Source organism: Mastigoproctus giganteus, chromosome 11 (genome assembly GCF_048544385.1).
Source record: "Mastigoproctus giganteus isolate SK-2022 chromosome 11, ASM4854438v1, whole genome shotgun sequence".
NCBI classification, from domain to species: domain Eukaryota; kingdom Metazoa; phylum Arthropoda; class Arachnida; order Uropygi; family Thelyphonidae; genus Mastigoproctus; species Mastigoproctus giganteus.
This window is the reverse complement of record NC_143585.1, coordinates 142,928,896-142,944,267: the sequence shown is the minus strand read 5'-3', so window position 1 is coordinate 142,944,267 and position 15,372 is coordinate 142,928,896. Positions and strand designations below refer to the sequence as shown.

Genomic DNA, 15,372 nt, shown 5'->3' with positions numbered 1-15,372 from the left:
CATTTATCCTGCAGCCCTTGATTTGCAATTTATTTCCTCATGTGCATATGTGTTATCCAAGAAAGACTTAGATATCATCATCATTAAGTTTATGCAATCCATTCAAAGCATGAAACACTAAAATCAGGTCTCCTTGCAAGTGCCTAATTTCCATGTGCTACAATTTGCATAACTGAAGTTTTTTGTGGTAAGAGTCCTTTGTTCTTAATCTGGCTGCATTTTCTCTACACCTGTTCCAAGAAATCCATATCTGTCTTAAAATGAGGCTTCTGGACCTGATGAAAAAAAAAAAAAAAACCTGCTATATAGACCTCCTAGCAATTGTCATGAACTGAAATAATTTTTCTTATCTATTTAAATTTAAAATAATTATATTAATTGCCAAAAGAGAATACAGAATGAATCAAAATACTGTAAATATCTCCAGATTCTTTTACACATAAATGCCTTGTACAATGTTTAATTTTGTTATATATATTATACATGAAACGCCATTATACTTTAATAATAACTACAACAATAACATATATTAATCAGTGTTTTTACATACCATGGAATTACACTTTTTTTTCCTGTTAACTGGTGAGCTAAATATTGAAGTCTCAAAATTCTGTCAGCTTGTAACTGATAGAGAGTTTTATGTGATGGCAATCCAACATCAAACATACCTTTTGGATACGATACACCTAACCGTGTTCCCTGTCCACCTGCCAACAGCAAGGCTGCCACGGTTCCATCTGCTATCTGTTTAAGACCTGCAATTTTAAGTATAAAGCATAATGTAAATGCATACTTTCAAAATAAATGATGATGCAATAAAGCAAGCTTTTACCATGGAGCATGCTCCAAGGTGGCATATACTTAAGGTGATAAAGGTGATAATTGAAGCTTAGAAACTTAAGTACACAAGGAATTTCCGTGTTATTCATTAAAATTGCAATTTTTACTCTGCAGCTGAAGTAGCAGACAGACTGAAGAAATATGTAATCAATAAATTCACCATTCACAGAAGGAAATCTACATTCCTCATCAAGGATTCTTTTGTGAAACAATGTGAATAAAAACAAATCTGAAACAAGTAGAACTGTTTTAAAACTTTCAAAAGTAACTCAGGCCATTATGCATCAATATATTATGCTTGTTAGACTAAGGCGCATTTAGGGCTAGAGCCTCAAGCTGCGAACAAATTTAGACTATGTATATAAAGTGCTTAGCATCATAATACACAGCCATTTCTGTATAAACAGAAAATTTTTAAGGTGGCATCGTTTTAGGTTATATCTCATATTGTGAATACCTTCACAACGAGTTGCCATGATATTGCACTACTTCGAATAAGTAACGCTTCACCTAAGGAGAAGACTAGTGTTACTTATTCTCAGATAGGTACCACCACCCAGACAGCACTGTTTCAGGGCTATTTGGCCCTTCGTCAGTGAGTGGGTAGGTACCCAAGTGATGCAATGATGGCAAAAACAGTTATGAAGTATAACTCCACAATATGAGAGATGCCTGATGGTGTATGATGTATTTAGACTAAGGCGCATTTAGGGCTAGAGCCTCAAGCTGCGAACAAATTTAGACTATGTATATAAAGTGCTTAGCATCATAATACACAGCCATTTCTGTATAAACAGAAAATTTTTAAGGTGTCAAAATTTTTAAGTTTTAACACTAGTCTTCTCTTTAGGTGAAGCGTTACTTATTCGAAGTAGTGCAATATCATGGCAACTCGTTGTGAAGGTATTCACAATATGAGATATAACCTAAAACGATGCCACCTTAAAAATTTTCTGTTTATACAGAAATGGCTGTGTATTATGATGCTAAGCACTTTATATACATAGTCTAAATTTGTTCGCAGCTTGAGGCTCTAGCCCTAAATGCGCCTTAGTCTAAATACATCATACACCATCAGGCATCTCTCATATTGTGGAGTTATACTTCATAACTGTTTTTGCCATCATTGCATCACTTGGGTACCTACCCACTCACTGACGAAGGGCCAAATAGCCCTGAAACAGTGCTGTCTGGGTGGTGGTACCTATCTGAGAATAAGTAACACTAGTCTTCTCCTTAGATGAAGCGTTACTTATTCGAAGTAGTGCAATATCATGGCAACTCGTTGTGAAGGTATTCACAATATGAGATATAACCTAAAACGATGCCACCTTAAAAATTTTCTGTTTATACAGAAATGGCTGTGTATTATGATGCTAAGCACTTTATATACATTATGCTTGTTATGAAAGTCTCACTTTGTTTTGCACAGATTAAAAAAAAAAAATGCCAGTTTGCTACACAGATCTTGCAACAATTGTCATCAACTGAAATAATTCTTTTATATTATTTATTTAAATAAAATTTATTAATTACTAAAAGATAATAGTATTTCACACAAGATGATATTTAAAATTTTGACAAATGATAAAAAAAGCAATTACTGCAAAAATGAAAACTATTTCAAAATTACAATGTACACATTTCATGTATAGTTATGGAAGAATGTTTTAAACATGGGTATTAGTATTAGCATTAATAGTTGCAAATGATACAATAAAGCAAGCTTATATAGCATCAGCCAAAAAAAAAAAAAAAAAAAAACATACCACATCACCTGTTCATCCCATCCAACAGTATGTCTAGTTGTTCCTTGAATTTATTCAAGCTATCCACATCATCAACAGACAGAAGTTTCTCCCAACAATGAACTACTCACTAGCTGAATAAACTTTGCACATCTATTCTGTAACCATCCTACCTCAATTGGAATTTATACCCTCTTGTACATAATCTGAATAAGGAATAAATTGACTTGCTCAATCCATTCAAAGCCTTCAACACTTCAATCATATCATCCCACAGGTGTCTAGTCTCCAGATGCTCCAATTTGCAGAACTGAAGCCTTTCTTGTTAAAAGTACCCCTTTGTTCCTCTCACTAATCTCATTACCCATCTCAGCATCTGTTCCAGCAACTGTATATCCTAAAATGAGGCCTTTAAATCTGTATGCAGTACACACGACCATTGAGAAATACTATGGAATAATCACATTCTTATCTCTACTGGCAAAATTCCAGTATTATCACTGACTGTTCAGGAAGCCTATCTGCACTGCTGAGAGAACGTCAGATCTGACAGCACAATTCTACAAAGTTGATATGTTGATCTGGCATTACTGCTACCCATATGCAGTACCTTGCATTTGTCAATATTAAACTTCGATTGTCATTTCTCAGCTGATCTACTTCTTCTAAATCTTACTGTATAGCATCCCTTGATTAATGTCATTAACCAACATGCAAATCTTTGTATCATCTGCAAACTTAGACATTAAAGCCAGATGTACTTTCATCAATATCATTAATAAATACAGAAATCAAATATGGGCCCAGCACCAAATCCCAGGGGACTCTACTATTAACACTGGTCCATGTTAAGTAGTGTCCATTAATAACCATTCTCTGTCTTCTCCCACTCAATCCCTTTATCCATAACAGTAACTTGCCCTTAATAGCACACTGCTCTAATTTTTATAGCAGTGTTTTATGTGAAACAGTATCAAAAGCTTTCCTGAAATCCAAGTACAGCCATCAGTCGATTTGCGTGGTTTTGCTATTGTGCGGTCAGGTATTTACTATCAAAATTTTAGATAGCACAGCAAGTTTCGCTACCAGCATGATTTTTGTTTACAAAGGTTCAAAAATAGGATTGAAGAGCAGATTTTGGAATTTTATTTACGTTTTTTACATGACTGAAAATTTTATTGAAGAAGAAACACATTTCACCACAATAACGTAAAATCCCACAGAATTCCGGGTGCCAATATTATTGCAAATGCAATAAGATTGAGTTTATTACCCATTTATAATTAGATTGCACTAACAAAAAAGCCCAATAAACCGGAAAGTGCAAATTGTTTTTATTGTTTTATGGTTATGACCTCCAGAAATGTGCTTTAGAAAAATATCACAAAGGTGTTCAAAACTGATTCTTAATAGCAATAAACTAGATAACCAAAATAGCAATAAATGGTGGTGTGATTGTCCAGTTATTTTAGAAACAACATCCTCAGTCAGGACCCTTTTCATCAGTTATCCTATGTTAGCTGTTCAGACAGAATCTTTTTCTGGTTTGCACAATGTAAAGTGTTTTAATCAGTAAGCATTGCTTTTGCTGATTTAATATTTCTTGTGTATATAAGGTGTATGTTTAATTAGTGCCTAAAATGAAGCAAGCTACAACAAAAAAAATTTTAATTTAGAGGAAAAAATAAATATCCTTAAGGAGTTAGAAAATGGTGAAAAGGTTGTGACATTGGCCAAGAAATACAGCATAAATGAAACTAGCATTCGACAAATTAGGGAAATGCTGAGAAAATTAAAAGTTCAGTTATCTGTTCCACATCATTGGCTGCAAAAAAGCACTACAAAGTGAGAAATCCATTAATAGAGAAAACTGAAAAATTACTTTCTTTCTGGATAGATCTTAATTAAAAGAGAATGCTGTTGTTGTTGTTATTTTGGTTTTTAGGAGCATTAGCAACTAAGGCCATATTGCTCCGGGATATGCGGTGGTCATTCCCTGACCTTTCCGCATCCTCCGTATTTGGTGGTGACGGGCTCGAACCCCGGTCTAATCAAGAAGCGTGTGCTACGCACTGCCGCTCCTTCCCACCTGGCTACGGAGGCGCCTAAAGAGAATGCCTCTTAGTTCAGATATTTTTGCGACAAAGTTCTGCAAATTTTTAATCACTTACAAGAAGAAGAAGCTGGTCCACCCAATGCAGTCTTTCCGGCCAGTAAGGGTTGGTTTGAAAATTTTAAGAAACTTCAGTCTTTACAATCTAAAATTAACAGGCAAAGCAGCCAGTGCATATACAGAAGCTGCTTCTTTGTATCCGAAAACTTTAAAGGATGTTATTGCGACTGAAGGCTATCTAGCAAGTCAAGTGTTTAATGCTGAAGAGACTGGTTTATTTTGGAAACGTATGCCAAGCTGAACATTCATTCAAAAGAAGAGAAAACCGCCCTAGGTTTTAAAGCTGCAAAAGATAGGTTAATACTTTTGTTATGTGGCAATGCAGAGGGCGACTTTAAGTGTAAACCGCTTCTAATTTATACATCAGAAAATCCTTGTACTTTTAAAGGAATACCAAAAAGCTCTTTACCAGTTCACTGGAAATAGAGCAAAAAAGCCTGGATGACAGCTAAAATCTTTGAGGATTGGTTTTTAAATTGCTTTCGCATTCAAAATCTTGTTCATCCTTGACAATGAGCCCAGTCATCCTGCACATTTGTCTGATCTGTGCCAAATTTGCTAACGTTACCTTTCTTCCAGCGAATACAAGTTCATTAATTGCCCATGAACCAAGGTGTTATAGCTTCCTTTAACCTTTATTAACTAAAAAGATCTTTTAACAATTGGTAGAAGCAACTGATGGAATAGGCAGTGTTTCAATTTGAGATTATTGATGGAATTATAACATTCTTGATGCTGTAAAAAATACTGAGTTCACTTGGGGTTAACGAAGTTGAGGACTCAACAATGAATGCATTGTGGAAAAAGCTGTGGCCACAAAGCTGCACTAAAGAAGCTATGGTCGAAATGCCAGAGGTAGCTGAGATTGTGAGAATTGGCAAAATGATTAGCAGAGAGGGATTTGAAGAACTGGAACCAGCAGATATCACAAAAGTTCTTGAATCTCATAGGGAACAATTATCAGTGGATAATATTTTTTTCGCAATGTTAAAAAGATAATGAAAATGACAAAAATGATAAAAATGAAGAAGACGCACACAAAAATTTGACCGCGAAGAGACTAGCTGAGTTTTTAAGACTTGCAAATCAGCTTAGCCAAGAAGCTCTGGATATGGATCCTAATTTGGAGAGGAGTTTAAATTTTTGCAGAACTTTATTATTAGTTTTAGTTCCTTAGGAAGAAATTTATAGAGAAAAACAGGTGTGCTTCTAAGCAAACAATTTTAACGAATTTTTTTTTTTTCAAAAAGTGCTGAATACTGTTGCAAGTTTATCACAGGAAAACGGATGAAGAAGCAATGAATTTTGATTAAAAATCTAAAGGTAAGTATCAGCAAGATTAATTTTATGGACGTTTCTAATTTTTTTCTTACTGAATGAAGACAATTTTTTTCAATTTAATTTTTTTTGTAAATTGTTTTTTTTTTTTTTTTTTTGTACACAGGTATGGAACCCTCATTATGTCATATCAACAACTATGTTTTGCATGCTTTCCTGGAAATTAACCCCCATGCAAATGGGGATGACTGTATATGATATTAAGATTATGTTTTGCATCCAGTTCATTTGTTACTGCATCATAATATCCAATCAAATTGGTCAGACAAAATTGCATTTTAACAAATCCATGCAGTCACAGCACTTCTGTATAGATTGTCCTGCATCATTTCTTCAATCAGCTACTCCCTTATTTTCTCTATAATAGAAGTCAAAGTCATATGACCACATGTCCCATGAATTCAAGGATACTCTTATAATGGTCTCCATAGCCGAGTGGGCAGGAGCGGGAGTGCAGTAGCACACGCTCTTTGAGTAGACCGGGGTTCAAGCCCCTGACTGCTGAATGCGGTCGATCTGCCAACCCGCACTGGACCAGCGTGGCAGATTATGGTCCATTTCCCTCAACATGAATTGTTGAGGAGGCTTCCATCCTGCAGTGGGTTGATAATGGCTGCACTTTACTTTTTACTTATAATGGTTAAAGTTTTGGTTCCCTCTTTTGCAACTCTCTTAATTGAATATATCTCATTCACCCCAGGTGATTTTTTTAAATTTAGCTTCAACAGTTTCTCTTCCACTTTCCTCTCATTTATCACAAAATCATTTAACACCCAACTGAATACAATAGATATTCAGCATCTTCATTAAAAAAATTCCTCAACGATGTTTGTAGATGCCAAAGACCTATTCAGTTTGTCACTAACCTGAGCATGATCATTAACAGTTAAACCATTCATAGCTATGAAGCAGTCATCTTCAGTTTGAAATACTACATCTAATTTTTAGCATTAGTAAAGGCATATGATGAAAGAAGAAAGCAAGCTTATACAGCATTAGCCAAAAAAAAAAAAAAAAACACATTCTCATTTCACTCATCCACTCACTCCAAATGTTTGTCTACTTCTGCATTGAATCTATTTAAACTATCAACTTCTACAACAGATGGAAGTGTGTTCTAGCAATCAACCACTCGCTGGCAAAAGGCAAACTTCCGCACATCTAACCTATAACTGTCTTTCCTCAATTTGAATTTTTCCCTCTCAGGCGATTATTCTGGGCGAGAGGAAGGATCCCATCAGCATTAAGCATGCTCAAATCATTCAAAGCCTTATACACCTCAGTCAGATCACCTCGCAGGTGCCTAGTCTCCAAACACCATAATTTGCAAAACTTAAGCCTTTCTTCGTAACAGCAACCCTTTGTTCCATTCACTAATCTTGTTGCCCTTCTCTGTACTCGTTCCAGCAGCTCTACATCCATCTTAAAATGAAGCCTCCAGACCTGTATACAGTACTCAAGGTGCGGCCTGACCACTGTCTTGCACAAAGGGATAATCACCTCCTTATCCCTACTAGAAAAATTCCTGTATATCATTGACAAGACACCATGAGCTACTCTTGAAAACTGTCTGCACTGCTAACAGCTGTCAACTTCCAACCGCACTATTTATTTATTTTTTGATGGCTTCACATCATTCTTATGTTTATTTGTTTGCAAATGTCTGATTACATCATGTTCCCTGCCATTTTAAACAGAAAACTCAGAGCGACCTATAATAAAAATCAAATGTGCTATGTTTTCCATACTTTACGATATATGTAAAATCTTGGGAATATGATTTCTTAAAATCTATTTAGCTTCACACCACACATATTTCTAGGTGGTAGATGGCTCTCAGCAACTGGTGCAATACAATCACTTTGCTTATTGGAGACTTTAAGTGGTGAAACCCATGTTTAGTCTCTAGAGTAAAGTTTCCGGCATCCCCCCCCCCCCCTAATTCTCCTTCAACCCATGCACGGTACTAAGTACTATAGGTTTTGATACCTTTCGTGTTTGGGGTTTTCATATAAAAAAAAAAAAAAATATGGTTTGACATTACAATTACCTGAACTTTCATTTTGTGCCATCCACATGTTTTAAGCAACACTGACTAGAAGCATACTTGATGGCCAGTTTACCAACTAGACATAAACAACAAACTTTTTAAATCCCAAAAGTTGGCAACAATGGTTGTAGGGCTCAGCTCATAAAAGGTTTAATGCAATTGGGTGATACTGCCATTACAAAACTTCTTCAATTCCCCTTGACCTATTTAAGTGAAAGAATATTCTCAGTATTAGAATTTTCAAAAACAACGAATTGTCTCAATAGGGAATCATCTCTAGTTCCTCTACTTAGCAACTCCCATAACACTACCCAACAATTTTTTTTCATCATACCTCTGGAACGAAAGTTGGTTATTCTGAACAAAATTAATGTCCTGATTATGAAAATATATCAATCTTTTACTTTTGTCACATCTACATCAAAAGATATAGGCATTTTTTAAATTCCTTGTTTTTTATACAATATCAGCATACATGGCTGTAATTTTGACACACAATATATGTAACTTAGACATGTTTCCCACTCAATGATTTCCTTTTATACTCCAGTTGCTTTCCCATTTAAGGAACCAACAGTAATCTCCCATCATCGTAGAGTCCCAGCGACCTTGGTATTGTTTTTCCATTGCAGATACATCCTGGTGGAAGCACTCTCCTTGTTCATCACTGACATCTGCTAAGTTTCAATGACATTTGGCACCCCATGTTCTCGTAACATTTCAGCAAGTTTGTCACCAGTTGCTCATAGTTCTCTTCTTTTCTCTTTCTGAGGAATCTGTGTACCACAGCCTTGAAAGATCTCCATGCAGCCAGTTCAACATCATTCAGGTTTCTTTGAAATTCTTCATCTTTTAGGAGCTTTTTTATTTGAGGACCTACGAAAATTCCTTCCTTCAGCTTTGCATGGGATAAATTTGGAAACATTTTCAGTAAATATGCAAATCTTCTGCTTTCTTTATCCAGTGCCTTTGTGAAATGCTTAATCAGTCCAAGCTTTATGTGTAAAGGGGGAAGAAAAACCTTTGGTGGATCAACCAATGGAACATACTTTACATTGCTTTTGCCAGGAATATATTCATCTCTCTTGTCCCAGTGCTGTACAATATAGTGTTTGGCTGTTGCACGACTATCCCACAAACACAGGAAACAACATTATTTAGTGAAACCACCTTGCAACCCAACAAGCAGTCCAATCACTTTGAGATCACGACAAATATTCCAACCATAGTCATTGTACCGCATAGCAGCAAGAATCTGGGACGTACTATCGTAAGTTTCTTTCAAACTTATCTTTGACGCATCATTGAACAAATGCCTTTCAGAGGTATTGTGATCAATGTTCAGTTCATGCATAAGACCAACGATATCTTTGCAGACACACATGTTGTTTTCTATTGCAAAATATCTTGAAACTCTTCATTTTGCTTATGGTATATTGTAATGTTTGTACCTTTGCTGTGTAAGTTCCATTGTTGTAGTCTGGATCCGAGTAATTGAGCCTTCTCTTTGGGTAAGCTGAAGTCTCTGATCATGTGCTTAATTCTTCTTCTTGTTCAATGTAGTGTGGGGCCTTTTCTTTTTCTGGCTCGTAGTCCAAATCATGTGAAGTACATGGTTCCGTGACATCTGGTAAAACGATTTCCTCTGTACCTTCATCACAACTTCCAATACCTCAAGATTTTGGTGGCACAGGTACTGGCAGTTCTGCATGTGGCACTGGCCTAATTGCTGATGGGATATTTCGATATTTGATGCAGTGCTTGCTCTTTTTGGATATACCTTTTATTTTTGTCATGCAGAAATAGCAGTCATCGAAATGATTCTTGGGCTCACACCACACCACACCACACCGTAGGGACAGCAAAAGATAATGCTCTCAACTTTCCATATAACCACAGCCTTAAGTTCATTGTACAAGTAATACAACAGATATGTGGAGCCCAATTTTTTCTTGGTCACCGATCTTGCAGCCGAAGTACAATGAATATGCAACTTTCGTGACATATATACAGTAAAATCTCGTTAATACAAACTCGGTTTATACAAAGTACTTGTTTATATGAAGCACATACCATTCCCTGCAAAAGAATAGGCTTTTCTATGTAAATATATTCGTTTATTACAAAATTCGGTTAATATGTATAACAAAGTTCCTTTTCATCCCATGAGAAATAAATATTGTCATTTTGTATGTTTAATACAAATCTTGGCTGAGTGATCCGTTTACTGCCCCCGGCCACCTGGCTCCCTACTTCCCGAAGGATGGCACTGACTTGTTAGAAATTAGTTTAAATTAGAGTAAACAAAAGCAGTTTATGGTAGCTACAACATAAAGTGCACCCTGAAAAACATCTTTCTGAAGGATGAGTTGCTAAATTAAGAAAAGAATTAAAAGTTTTTCTAAGTAGTTTACATTCACTCCCTCACTCTCCACAGGAATAAGGTCAGCAATTGTTACACCAGTTCAAAGAATCTTTTGCTATCGTATACAACAATCTATTTTTTGTGCCTTTTATTTGAGCCGATGTCATTTTTGGAACGTGTCTTTAAATTAATTTAAAATTTGTTTAAATTAAATCTTATCTAGCAGTGTTATGGGGACAAAACATAGACGGACAGAATTAAGCCTGGAAATTAAACTAAAAATTATACAAGGCACTGACAGGATGGAAAGAAGCAAAATGGACATTGCAAAGGAATACAACATCCCTTTACCTACTTTATCTACAATAATGAAAAACCTAAAAAGACTTGAAGAAGTGCGTGTCACTGGAGCAGCGATGAAAAACAGGAAACGAATTCATGGTGCAAAACATGAGGAGCTCAAAACAAAACTTTTCGAGTGGTACCAACAAATGTCATCTAATTTGCCAATATCAGGTCCGATTTTGCAAGAAAAGGCAAATTATTGAGCTCAGCAACATGGGATTAGCAACTTCAAATGCAGCAGTGGCTGGCTCCAAAGATTTAAAGACAGGAATAACTTGGTTTTGCGAAATGTTTGCAGTGAGTCTGGATTAGTTGACAAAGAAAAGGCTACAGACTGGTTGTGTTCTGTACAGTCCATCCTACAAAAATATGAGGAAAAGGATATTTTTAATCTTGAAAAGACAGATTTAGTTTATAATTTTCTGTCAAACAAAACATTTGCTGTTTGAGAAAAGTCTTGTCATGGTGGAAAATTAAGTAAAAAAAGACTCACTTTCTGTTATACTGCAATAATTAAAGACCAACACCAGCCAAGGTATTAAAAGTTTACTATAAAAATAAAATATACAGAATATAATGAAATACTGTGATACACTATCGGAAGACTAAAATATTACAATAAATTACGATAAAACGTTAAAAATATAGTTAAAAATATACCGAAGCAATAAAATTATCTAAAATAAACTGGATTAAAAGCGATAAAACCTGAAGCTTTCGGAGACTGCTGTCTCCTTCTTCAACAGTGTACTATTAGTGCAATGACACATCCTTAAGTAGCAGGCCCATGGCACTCATGCACATGGCCTTCAGACACATGGTCGGCATTCCCCACGCGTGCATTGGAAACAGAAGTGGCTCGGGAGTGTGTCAAACAGAACCGGTCATCCCGTCTGAGGACAACTGCTCAAACAGGGGGTTGGTAAGTTTTCCAAGCTAAGATGTTTTAAAGCAGTTAACCAACTTCCCTGTGATTATGAGGCCAACGGAAGTGCTTGGCTTATGGTCAAAATTTTCCAGTCTTGATTATCAAAATTGGACAGAAGAATGGCTTCAGAAAAAAGGGACATTTTGATGATTCTAGACCGTTGTACAGCACATTCTGCCGAGACACTTAAGTTGACAAATACACGGCTGTTGTTTTTACCCCCCAATAGCACCAATTTAATGCAACCACTGGATCAAGGCATTATTTATAACCTCAAGAGAGCATATAGAGCCCATCTGATAAGGTACTTGATCCGCAACATAGAAGAAGGGAACAATTTGCAGTCAAATTGGAATCTCTTGGATGCTATTCGTAATCTTGTTATTGCTTGGGAAAGTATTACATGAAGTGTAATAATCAGCTGCTTCAGAAAGAGTGGCTTTGGAGAGAACATCATCGAAAAACATGGTCCAGCAGACGAATCTGATAGCAACAGTGAGGAATTTGAAGTTGCTACCACTGCAATGCCAACCCAGAAGAGCTGGTGGGTACCAAACAAAAAGATGATGTTTTTGTTACCAGCTACAGCAAAAGTGAAGAAGCGTGCACACTGCCATCTAAAAAAGATGCCCAAAATGCATTGAACATGATAAAGAATGTGTTGGCCTGCAGTAACGTTGATAAAGAAACAACTATTGCATTTGATAACGTCTGTGCTGTAGTTAAAAATGCATATAGGACAAAAACTGTGCAAACAACATTGGATTCTTAATTTATTAAAAAGTTAATGGTTTGTATTGTCTCCTTTTATATTAAGATTGTTATTCTTTTTACTGTGATACTAAAATATTGTATATATCAAAGTATATACTGTACAATATTTTCATTTCTGTTAATATTGCTTTTCTCTTAGTTTATCTTACAAATAAAATAAAATCTTTAAAAAATATGTTATTCCTATTACTGTAATGTTAGACAAGGCTTTTGTTTTTATTTTATTTTAATTAATTTTTAAAAAAAAAATGGTAAAATTTTGACACTTTCGTGGGGGACCTCGTTATTACAAAACGTGAAAATTTAGGTCCCTTGAACTTTGTATTAACGAGATTCCACTGTATTTTCTTCCTCTGAGTTTTTGGGGTTAAGTGTCCACAAACATAGCAGAAGTCGACTGGGTGATTGACGCAAGTTCAGTGCATTGTCTTCTCCATTTTAATAATGCATTAACCTAAAAACAATAAAAGCAATTGGTAAATTTGAACAGAAGGTGAATTCTTGTAGTGTAGTTTATCATACACTATATATTGAACAATTGAATGGTGTAATAAAATTAATAAAAATACTGATTTGTCTAGAAAAGTGCAACAAAATCAAAATATACTATATTGCAAGAACAGTAATGATGTATTTGCTTAACTTTTAGCCCAATAAAGAAAACCAACAAAAAGTTAATAAGTTTAAAAATTGTATTTCAAACAGTAATCATATCTTTGTACAGAATCCAGTTATCTATCTGTATCTTAAAACTGAGACGTAATAAGAAATTGATTGATTTTAAATTCTATACATAAAACTTGACAAGAAACAACCATTTATTTGCTGGAGGTAAAAATCATGTTCAGTAGTGTAATTAGAGAAACTAATTATTAAAAACTAGACCCAAATTTCATACTGAAAAAAATTTTGATCTATTATTTTAATTTTCAATTAAACTTAATTTTTCAATTACAGGTGCTTTAAAAACTATGAGCACATTAGCATTAGTTGAGCTATATGATGCAAGAAAGCAAGCTTATACAGCACCAGCCAAAAAAAAAAAAAAAAAAATCTTCCCATTTCACCCATCCGGTCACTCCAAATTATTATTATTTTTTTTTTTTATTTTTGTGTTTTTGTATGGGCAGCTCCTAGAACAGAGGTTCATCTCTGCCTCGTTGCTTTGTTCAGTTTTACAGACTCTGTCAAGGTCACTCCAAATGTTTGTCTAGTTCAGCCTTAAATTTATTTCAACTGTCAACTTCCACAACAACAGTTGGAAGTATCTTCAAGCAATCAACTACCCGCTGGCTAAAAAAACTTCCGCAAATCTATTCTACAACTGTCTTTCCTCAATTTGGATCTATGCCAACTGAGGTTCTTAATCTGAACAAGCAAAAGTATCCCATCAGCATCGAGCCTGCTCAAACCATTCATGGCCTTATATACCTCAATCAGATCACCGCTCAGGTGCCTAGTCTCCACATACTGCAACTTGCAGAACTTAAGCCTCTCTCGGAAAGAGCACCCCTTTGTTTCTCGTACCAATCTTGTTGCAACTCTACATCCTTCTTAAAATAAGGCCTCCAGACATGCATGCAGTACTCAAGGTGTGGCCTGACCGTTGCCTTATACAAGGAGATAATCACCTTGTCTATGCTAGCAAAATTCCTATATATCATTGACAAAACTCCATGATCTGCTCTGGCAGCCCGTCTGCACTGCTCAGAGAACTTATTATATCTGACAACACAATTAACTCCCGGGTCGTTTTCATTCTCCACCTCCCTGACTGTAGTACAACACACTTGGTAAGTTTCTCTTGGGATACTACTACCCATATGCAGTACTTTGCATTAGTCAATGTTAAACTTCAGTTGCCACTTCTCAACCCATCTACCTTACTTTTCTAGATCCTGTTGCAGTAGCATACTGTCTTTACAGTCATCAACAATTCTGTCAACCTTTGTATCATCTGCAAACTCGGACATTAAGCCTGATATCCCTTCATCAATATCACTGTGTAAATACACAAAACAAGAATGGGCCCAGTGCAGAACCATGCGGGACTCCACAGCAGTGTCCATTTATTACCACTCTCTGCTGTTTCCCACTCAACCATCCCTTTATCCATTGCAGTAACTTGCCCTTAACAGCATACCACTCCAGTGTGTACAACAGTCTTCCATGTGCAACAGTATCAAAAGCTTTCCTGAAATGCAAGTATATGATATCAAAATTTTTAGCAAGTATATGATATCAAAATTTTTAGCAAGTATATGATATCAAAATTTTTAGCAAGTATATGATATCAAAATTTTTAGCAAGTATATGATATCAAAATTTTTAGCAAGTATATGATATCATTTTTTCATCCAGTTCCTTTGTGACCATATCGTAGTATTTAATCAAATTGGTTAGACGACTTCCCCTTAACAAACTCATGCTGCGTCTGAACTATAACTGCAGTCTTGTCTAGGTGATCCTATCACTTCTTTAACCAGTGATGCCATTAATTTCCCTGGAACAGAAGTTAAACTAACATGTCTATAAATATTTGCATCACCCTTTGAACCACCTTTGTGAATTAGGGAAAAATTTGCACATCTCCAGTCCATGGGGACCACTCCTGAATCTAAGGATGCTCTGATCATCATGGCTAAGGGTTTGCTTACATCTCTCTCTCTGTCTCCGTCAATATGACTGGATAGTCCCATCTGCCCCAGGTGCCTTTTTTTATGCTTAACTTTAAGAATTTCTCCTCCACTTTGCTCTCCATTATTACAAAATCATTTGGCTCACTGTTAGAGTTTTGTAAACTTCTGTCCT

At 35.7% G+C, this 15,372-nt stretch overlaps 1 protein-coding gene across 1 annotated transcript in view; it reads right to left on the bottom strand.

Annotated features, from left to right (window-relative positions):
• Nucleotides 1–15,372, bottom strand: part of LOC150078488 (UDP-N-acetylhexosamine pyrophosphorylase-like) — a 296,675-nt gene that overhangs the window by 221,334 nt on the left and 59,969 nt on the right. Inside the window, exon 4 of the mRNA XM_090385379.1 lies at nucleotides 551–755. Within this exon, the coding sequence (XP_090241505.1) occupies nucleotides 551–755 (205 nt within the window). The remainder of the gene's footprint in view (nucleotides 1–550; nucleotides 756–15,372) is intronic.